Raw genomic sequence first — 10,181 nt, forward strand, 5'->3', positions numbered from 1 at the left:
GCTAGACTCCTTTGCTGTCATATCATCATTCGATTAGATATTTGATATATTGTTTCCGTAGATCTACCGCCTGCCCCTGAGAACTACCACTCTCCTCTGGGAAGAGATGAGGGATCTGAAGGGGTTTCCTCCATCCAGCAAGGACAAGCTTGGTTGCTGGGTTCAGAGGAACAAGTTAGCAATTATCTTGATTTATATATGTATGTACGGTCAGTGGAGTTGTATTTTAAACTGGGTCTGAGAATGCTGACCTCGTTTCAAATCTGTAGTATTCATATAACAAATGGAAGAGACAAATATCCTGATTTAGGATCTTTTTCCAATGTGGGAACACGAGGCTATGATTACGTCAGCCAGCGAAGTTGGAGGTGGTTATGTTTTCACCCGTTTGTTTGATTGATTGTTTGTTTGTGAACAGCCTGAAGCCCACAATTTTTCATATACGATGATGAATTTTTTCAGAAAATTCATATCCTGAGGCAAGAACTGATTCAATATTTTAGGTCAGAATGAGGAAAAATCTTGTAAAATTGGAAAAGTCCCTATCTTCAACATTGAACAGATTTTCAAAAATTCATAAAAAAAAAAAAAAAAATCAAATTTCTTTCATATTTGAAAGCATTATGTAGGATGGTATCCTTTATCGGCTGATAAAGTTTGATCAGGAGCTCAATCCAAATTACAGATTTTGTGACCATTTAAATTTAGCATTGAAAATCCCATTTAATTTATATTTTACATTAATCAAATGTGCCCCAATCACTCTCATATTTGAAAGTGGGGTGCAGACTGGCACTCACTATCACCTGACAAAGTTGGATCCAGATCAACTAGTCAGACAACTAGTGTTGGCGGAGGTTATAAATTTCAAACACCAGCGTTCTGCAAAGTTGACGAAATTGTGTTGTTATAATCCATCAACCAGTGGCATCAATCAGTGGCTAACATAAAACATTTATGTGGGGCTGGTGTGTCTAACTAACATTTGATTTGCTTACAAAGGTCAGTATCTGCACCAGTACCAGTCCATCAACACAACCCTACAGTGGTGTAGTTAAGACCCAAACCCTCAAGGTCAAAGTTTTGACACCCAACCCTCCAAAGGCCAAGACCAGGCTTCACGAAAAATGTACCAAAACAAGATGTATTTTAAAAGTAACTACAACAACAGCAACTGTTTGCAATAAAAGTACTCTTCTGTATTGTACAGATTGTTTATGAACTTCCCATAGTTTATATTTTTAAAAACAGCAAAATTCCATGTGCTTGAATTTTGTTAAGCCATTAAAGACCAAGGTCTGAGGGGAAAAAAATATGGCACTGCAATACTGTATCCCAGCACTGAATATGGCATGTGTAACATATTTAACAGTCTCCAGAGGTTTTGTTGTTTTGAATTGTTAAGTATTTTGGAACAGTATCATGAACTAATCCTGCGTTACATTGTGTCTTCTTCTTTGTCTTTCGGCTGTTCCCGTTAGGGGTCGCCACAGCAGATCAATCGCCTCCATCTCACCCTGTCCTCTGTATCTTCCTCTGTCACACCAACCACCTGCATGTCCTCTCTCAGCACATCCATGAACCTCCTCTTTGGTCTCCCTCTTCTCCTCCTGCCTGGTGGCTCCATCCTCAGCATCCTTCTCCCTATATAGCCTGGGTCCCTCCTCTGCACATGTCCAAACCATCTCAATCTCGCCTCTCTGACTTTGTCTCCAAACCGTCCCACCTGAGCTGTCCCTCTGATATGTTCATTCCTAATCTTGTCCATTCTTGTCACTCCCAAAGAGAATCTCAACATCTTCAGCTCTGCCACCTCCAGCTCTGCCTCCTGTCTTTTTGTTAGTGCCACTGTCTCTAAACCATACAACATAGCTGGTCTCACTACTGTTTTGTAAACTTTCCCCTTCAGTCTTGCTGATATTCTTCGGTCACAAATCACTCCTGCCACCTTTCTCCATCCACTCCACCCTGCCTGCACTCTCTTCTTCACCTCTCTACCACACTCTCCATTACTTTGAACAGTTGACCCCAAATATTTAAACTCATCTACTTTCACCACTTCTACTCCTTGTAACTGCACTATTCCACTGGGCTCCCTCTCATTCACACACACGTACTCAGTCTTGCTTCTACTGACTTTCATTCCCCTTCTCTCCAAAGCATATCTCCACTTCTCCAAACTAGACTCAACTTGCCCTCTACTCTCACTACAGATCACAATGTCATCTGCAAATATCATAGTCCATGGGGACTCCTGTCTGATCTCATCTGTCAACCTGTCCATCACCACTGCAAACAAGAAAGGACTCAGAGCTGATCCTTGGTGTAATCCCACCTCCACCTTGAATGAGTCTGTCATTCCGACTGCGCATCTCACCGCTGTCACACTATTCTTGTACATATCCTGCACTACCCTAACATACTTCTCTGCCACTCCAGACTTCCTCATACAATGCCACAACTCTTCTCTTGGCACCCTATCATAAGCTTTTTCTAAGTCTACAAACACACAATGTAACTCTTTCTGTCCTTCTCTGTACTTTTCCAACAGTATTCTCAGAGCAAACATTGCATCTGTAGGGCTCTTTCTCGGCTTGAAACCATATTGCTGCTCACAGATCTTCACCTGTTTTCTAAGCCTAGCTTCTACTACTCTTTCCCATAACTTCATGCTGTGGCTGATCAGCTTTATGCCTCTGTAGTTACTGCAGCTCTGCACATCACCCTTGTTCTTGAAAATAGGAACCAGCACACTTTGTCTCCACTCCTCAGGCATCCTCTCACTTTCCAAGATTTTATTTTACTGCCAAGATATTTTTTACTGCCATCTCTCCTAGACATTTCCATGCCTCCATTGGAATGTCATCTGGACCAACTGCCTTTCCACTCTTCATCCTCTTCATAGCAGCCCTCACTTCTTCCTTGCTAATCTCTTTTACTTCCTGATTTACTCTCACCACATCATCCAGCCTTTTCTCTCGCTCATTTTCTTTATTCATCAACTCTTCAAAATATTCCCTCCACCTTCTCAGCACACACTCCTCACTTGTCAGCACATTACCATGTGCATCTTTTACCGCCCTAACCTGCTGCACATCCTTTCCAGCTCTGTCCCTTTGTCTGGCCAATCGGTACAAGTCCTTTTCTCCTTCTTTACTATTCAACTTCTTGTACAGCTCGCAATATGCCTTTTGCTTTGCTTTTGCCACTTCTCTTCTCACCTTACGCCACATCTCCTTGTACTCCTGTCTACTTTCTTCGTCTCTCCAGCTATCCCAAAACGTTTTCGCCAACCTCTTTCTCCTTATGCTTTCCTGGACCTCTTCATTCCACCACCAAGTCTCCTTGTCTTCCTTCCACTGTCCAGATGTCATACCCAGTACTGCCCTAGCTGTCTCCCTCACCACATCTGCAGTACTTTTCCAGTTGTCCAAAATTGCTTCCCCTCCAACCAGTGCTTCTCTCACCTGCTCGCTAAATTTCACACAACAGTCTTCCTCCTTCAGCTTCCACCATCTGATCCTTTGTTGAGCTCTCACTCTCTTCTTCTTCTTTACCTCTAAAGTCATCCTACAAACAACCATCCTATGCTGTCTAGTGACACTCTCTCCTGCTACCACCTTACAGTCTGTGATTTCTTTTAGCTTGCATCTCCTATAAAGAATGTAGTCCACCTGTGTGCACCTTCCTCCACTCTTATATGTTACCCTGTGCTCCTCCCTTTCTTAAAGTAGGTATTCACCACAGCCATTTCCATCCTTTTTGCAAAATCAACTACCATCTGTCCTTCCCCATTCCTATCCTTGATACCATATCTACCCATTACTTCCTCATCACCTCTGTTCCCTTCACCAACATGCCCATTGAAGTCTGCTCCTATCACCACTCTTTCATGCTTGGGCACACTCTCCACCACCTCATCTAACACACTCCAGAAATCTTTCTCCTTCATCTCACAACCTACCTGTGGGGCATATGCACTGATGATATTCATCATCACCCCTTCAATTTCCAACTTCACACTCATCACCCTGTCAGACACTCGCTTAACCTCCAACACACTTTTAACATACTCTTCCTTTAAAATGACCCCAACACCATTTCTCTTCCTGTCCTCACCATGGTACAACAACTTGTACCCACCGCTGATGCTCCTGCTCTTACTTCCCTTCCACTTGGTCTCTTGCACACACAATATGTCTACCTTTCTCCTCTCCATCATATCAGCCAGCTCTCTCCCTTTACCAGTCATACTACCAACATTCAAAGTCCCCACTCTCATTTCCACCCTTCTAGTTTTCTTCTTCTCCCGCTGTTCGTGGCAACGTTTTCCTCCTCTTCTTCGTCGTTTTCGCCCAGCAGTAGCCCAATTTCCACCGGCACCCTGTTGGGCAATAGCACCGGTGGCGGACGTTGTTAACCCAGGCCGCGACCGATCCGGTATGGGAATTCGATTCTGAGTCTGCATAGTTGGGTTGGCTTGTGTTACGCCGGATGCCCTTCCTGACGCAACCCTCCTCATTTATCCGGGCTTGGGACCGACACTCAGAATGTACTGGCTGCACACCCCATGTGGCTGAGTTCTGCGTTACATTGTGTCCACAGACTGATATTCTTTGGAGGATACGGCTACGCTCAACAGGGGCCTCATCAAGGGACTTTTGAGTATGATGAATCATCTTCACTGGTGGTAAGCTTTAAAAACAGGAAGAAAAGCAAAAAAAAAAAAAAACTGCCCCTCTTCAAATGTTAAATCCTGTTTTCTATTGTCTGCATCCATTATCATTCAAAGCAAGTTGTATGCAAATGCTGAAGCTTGTATCTCCTGCAAAGACAGTATGAAATAAACTCCACAGTGACTTGAAATGTCAATGTCTTTCTTGTACCAGTGGGGCAGTCCTGGACGAGGATGGAACAATCATATCCATATCCTGGACCTGGAGACATCCACATGGAGCCAGCCTGTCACCATGGTGAGCGCATGTAAATGCAGCTACTGTCACATCACACTTTACCAAAATGTCAGTCAGGCTTGTGCAGCAAAACAGAACTTTAGGAAAATTCTGTGTCACGGCCCGATGCAGGGAAACACACCATCACCCAGAGCAGCACACGCCTGTGCAACAATGGGTAACAGAGGCTACGTGTTTGGGGGACGTTACAAGGTATTTTTGTATATACTTATATTATTCCAGTTCATAAGTATTAATATTTTCCTTCTTTCTTTTGCATACTAATTCCAATACACTTTGGTCCACAGAACTACAGACTAAATGATCTGTACTATGTTGACCTGGACACATGGCAGTGGCATGAAATGTAAGTATTTTTATATCTCGCCACTATAAACATACTATGTAAAACATGTCATCGTGTGTGTGTACAACCCCTGGCAAAAATTATGGAATCACTGGCCTCGGAGGATGTTCATTCAGTTGTTTAATTTTGTAGAAAAAAAGCAGATCACAGACATGACACAAAACTAAAGTAATTTCAAATGGCAACTTTCTGGCTTTAAGAAACACTATAAGAAATCAGGAAAAAAAATTGTGGCAGTCAGTAACGGTTACTTTTTTAGACCAAGCAGAGGGAAAAAATATGGAATCACTCAATTCTTAGGAAAAAATTATGGAATCATGAAAAACAAAAGAACGCTCCAACACATCACTAGTATTTTGTTGCACCACCTCTGGCTTTTATAACAGCTTGCAGTCTCTGAGGCATGGACTTAATGAGTGACAAACAGTACTTTTCATCAATCTGGCTCCAACTTTCTCTGATTGCTGTTGCCAGATCAGCTTTGCAGGTTGGAGCCTTGTCATGGACCATTTTTTTCAACTTCCACCAAAGATTTTCAATTGGATTAAGATCCGGACTATTTGCAGGCCATGACATTGACCCTATGTGTCTGTTTGCAAGGAATGTTTTCACAGTTTTTGCTCTATGGCAAGATGCATTATCATCTTGAAAATTGATTTCATCATCCCATCATCCCAGTCATCTTTATAAATCTCATTGGAATGGCACCAAACAAAAGTTCCAGCATCATCAGCTTGCCCAATGCAGATTCAAGATTCATCACTGAATATGACTTTCATCCAGTCATCAACAGTCCACAATTGCTTTTCCTTAGCCCATTGTAACCTTGTTTTTTTCTGTTTAGGTGTTAATGATGGCTTTCGTTTAGCTTTTCTGTATGTAAATCCCATTTCCTTTAGGTGGTTTCTTACAGTTCAGTCACAGACGTTGACTCCAGTTTCCTCCCATTTGTTCATTTGTTTTGTTGTGCATTTTCAATTTTTGAGACATATTGCTTTAAGTTTTCTGTCTTGACGCTTTGACGTCTTCCTTGGTCTACCAGTATGTTTGCCTTTAACAACCATCCCATGTTGTTTGTATTTGGTCCAGAGTTTAGACACAGCTGACTATGAACAACCAACATCTTTTGCAACATTGCGTGATGATTTACCCTCTTTTAAGTGTTTGATAATCCTCTCCTTTGTTTCAATTGACATCTCTCGTGTTGGAGCCATGATTCACGTCAGTCCACTTGGTGCAACAGCTCTCCAAGGTGTGATCACTCCTTTTTAGATGCAGACTAACGAGCAGATCTGATTTGATGCAGGTGTTAGTTTGGGGGATGAAAATTTACATGGTGATTCCATAATTTATTCCTCAGAATTGAGTGAGTCCATGTTTTTTTTCCCTCTGCTTGGTCTAAAAAAGTAACTGTTACTGACTGCCACAATTTTTTTTTCCTGATTTCTTATAGTGTTTCTTAAAGCCAGAAAGTTGCCATTTGAAATGACTTTAGTTTTGTGTCATGTCTGTGATCTGCTTTTTTTCTACAAAATTAAACAACTGAATGAACATCCTCCGAGGCCGGTGATTCCATAATTATTGCCAGGGGTTGTATTCTTGTGAACTCACATTAGGCAGTTCATATCTATGTCAGTGCACCACGTTACAGTCAGTGAGCTGATTGGATGCTGGCAGAGGTTTGCGAGTAATTTTTCTTGTGGACAAACTACTTGACAGCACATGGGAGGGCCTATCTATAGAGGATGGACTCATCCTAAATGTGTATTTTGTTAGCAGTGTGTATGACAATACATTTGCTTATTCTGACTTGAATAAAGCAATTGGTTATCCATCCGTCTTGTGAACGGAATAACTTGAGAACAAATGACAGCAGACACACTAAACTTAGTGTATAGGTGCCCCTTATGAGGATCTCAGATGAGTTAACATATGGGTTGTCCCGACCTATTTTTCTAGGTCACAGAGGTCAGCATACAAAATTCTTGGTGAACATAACTCGAGAACAAATAACAGCAGGTTCACCAAATTTGGTATGTAGGTGGCTCATGTGATGACCTCACATGAGTTTGCATATGGTTGAACTTGACCAATTTTTCAAGATCACCGTCAGCTAAGCCGATTTTTCAGTAAATCTTGCTGAATTCAGCCATTATTTCATTTGTGGATATACCACTGGATAATCCTAACTTAAGCCTGATTGACAGCACTTTAAATAGTCAGCAAAATGCTGATAGTACCAGGAGGTATATTTTCCAAGGAACAGGGTATACCTCATGCGCTCAGGGTTCCACTTTAATTTTACTTAAAAATCACAAATTCTGGCCAAATTGTGAATGTTGGAATTACTCCTCCTGGAGAGATTAGAGATTACATAGATATACTTTTATATATAGTTGTTACAAGAGAATAATCTGTAGCAGATGTGACCTGTTGTTAGGCGTTATTCTCCTCCATCTCAGCGTGATCACTCTTCTTCGGTCCTTCACCTGTACTCTGTGCATTACTCCGATGTTCCTGTCCTGACTCCTTGTAGGAGCGTCCCCCAGCATGGTCCAGTGGGCCGCTCCTGGCACTCCTTCACTCCTGTGTCACCTGATCATATCTTCCTCTTCGGAGGTTTCACCACAGAAAGGGAGACACTGAGTGAGTGTGAAGCAGATATTCTCTCCAGCATCTGGCCTTAAAATGGAGCAGGTCTAAAGCAGATTTGCTCATGTGTGTTCCAGATGACGCTTGGCTGTACTGTGCGAGTAAAAATGAGTGGAAGGCCTTTAAACACAATCACACAGAGAACAACAGGTAACTATCTCCTATCGTGCACACAGTTGAGCACAGATGTAGCCTTAAAAGCTTCACTTAAAATCAGGGCGTTTTCACACCTGTGCTTTTTAGTCCATTTAAGATGCACTCTGGCTTGTTCGATTCATTTGGACACGTGATCACAGTCATCGCACTCGGGTGTTAAATTAGCTACTTGCTGAGAATACTTTAAAAAAATAAAATTGAGCAGTCTGCACTTATAGTGCACAGGCTATTGATAGCTCTGATATTACCATTGCATATTTACAGCTTTGATGTAAACACAAACATGTCAACGCACAAATTCTGACCAGTGAGGGGACAGTGTGACACACTTGGAAATATGACCATGAGGCTGTGGACTCCGGTTTGTTCCAAACAATCTTGTAGATGTGAAAGTGCCCCGAGTGTCTGGGTAGCTGCTGACAGAACACGCTGCGTGTTGTTGTGCTCGTTTTCCATTTCAGGTTGTGGCACACTGCGTGCTGTGGTCCTGACGGGGAGGTGTTTGTGTTTGGAGGGTGCGCCAACAACCTCTTATCTCATCACAGACCTGTAAGTTGTGTATCGGCAAATAATGCAGCCTTTGTCAAACTTTTTTTTTTTTTACACCAAGGATCAAATCTTACAAACTATCCAATTCCCCAAATATCCAAGAACAATAGGTGTGTTTACCACTCGGGCAGTATATTGCTATCTGTTAAGACTTTGTACTTGTTTTTAAACAGATTGAGAAACACTTAAATAGAATATGTTAATTTAAAATATTTTAACAACATACTCATGGAGCACTAGGGGTTGCTCATGGACCAACAGTGCTCCGCAGACCACTCTTTGAAGAAAGGCTGGATTATTGTCATAAATAAAACTTGAAACTTATGAATTAATTTGATAAACCTTTTATATATATTATTATTATTTTAACAGGCTCACAGCAAAGAGTTACTGATCTTTAATGTGCAGCCCAAATCACTCCTCAGGTGAGTGTGTGCGCGCTTCCCACCTTCCTCACAAACCTTAATGGCTTTTTTTTTTTTTTTTTTTTTTACTCTGGATGTGGCACTGATGTGTGATGGTTTCTGCTGTGCAGGTTCTGTATGGACACCGTTGTGGAGCACAGGGACCGTTTGGAGAGTTACTGGGACTGTTTACCTAAACACCTTCTGCACAGCCTCAAACAGAGAATGACGCTGGGCAACACACTGGGCTCGTCACTGTAACCACTAAAAACACTCACTGAAAAGTGAAGCAGGCAGCATTTTTTTTTTTTTTTTTGAAAGCATTAGTTTCATGTGTCTGCAGTAAGAAGCCATGGCTCGGTTGGAAATGGATCCAGACTCACCCACCAAGTTTTACAAGCAATTTTGACCTCTCAGCCAAAATCCTGTCACACTTGAGGTCAACTTTCTCTTTAACGCTATAAATGAGCAAGATATTGAAATTATTTTTTGTTGGTTGTCCCACCCACACTAGGATTCCTCAGGCAGACAAATTTACAGTTTGCTTCTATTGTGTGTCACAAACACATATGTCTAGTCAAACAGTACAGATTTAAAAAGTAGCAAATCATTTTCATTATTCAAATTATACTTCAAATTAGTGGTTTGTTATGCTTTTATTAGGCTACACTGACACAGACATAAAATTAGTGCTTTGCTTTACATAAGACTACTTTGAAGCCACTTTTTGTACATTACAATCAACAGTTTGGACACACTTTCCCATAATGGGAAAGTGTGTCCAAACTGTTGACTGGTCATGGATATAGTATTATACGAGTTATGATATTTGTCTTTTCTGTATTGAAAATGCTCGGACTTGTGACAAAGTCTTTACAATCTGTTACATTCTGGGGGGGTATGTTGGATGTTGAGTTAAATTGCACTGAAATGTTTCATGTCACTAAGAGTTTTTGGTAATGTAGGATTAAAGAAAAATCTTAATTTGTTATCAATAAATAAACGTACTGCTCTGTTACTGTACATTTATATTTTGAACTGTCAATAACATACAATCCATCTGAAAGAGTAGAACGGCACTTGGAGTACAAATGTCCACAA

General features: G+C 41.4%; 1 protein-coding gene across 5 annotated transcripts in view; it reads left to right on the forward strand.

Annotated features, from left to right (window-relative positions):
- klhdc2 (kelch domain containing 2) overlaps positions 1–10,103 on the forward strand; it is a 40,559-nt gene extending 30,456 nt beyond the window's left edge. For all 5 annotated transcript variants that reach the window (XM_034159989.1, XM_034159990.1, XM_034159986.1 and 2 more), the window contains 10 exons: positions 62–174; positions 4,606–4,690; positions 4,890–4,973; positions 5,085–5,165; positions 5,261–5,319; positions 7,856–7,965; positions 8,049–8,121; positions 8,589–8,676; positions 9,049–9,101; positions 9,212–10,103. In XM_034159989.1, the coding sequence (XP_034015880.1) occupies positions 62–174; positions 4,606–4,690; positions 4,890–4,973; positions 5,085–5,165; positions 5,261–5,319; positions 7,856–7,965; positions 8,049–8,121; positions 8,589–8,676; positions 9,049–9,101; positions 9,212–9,341 (876 nt within the window). In that variant the 3' untranslated portion in view covers positions 9,342–10,103. The remainder of the gene's footprint in view (positions 1–61; positions 175–4,605; positions 4,691–4,889; positions 4,974–5,084; positions 5,166–5,260; positions 5,320–7,855; positions 7,966–8,048; positions 8,122–8,588; positions 8,677–9,048; positions 9,102–9,211) is intronic.
- The last annotated feature ends 78 nt before the right edge of the window (positions 10,104–10,181 follow it).

Source organism: Thalassophryne amazonica, chromosome 19 (genome assembly GCF_902500255.1).
Source record: "Thalassophryne amazonica chromosome 19, fThaAma1.1, whole genome shotgun sequence".
NCBI lineage: Eukaryota > Metazoa > Chordata > Actinopteri > Batrachoidiformes > Batrachoididae > Thalassophryne > Thalassophryne amazonica.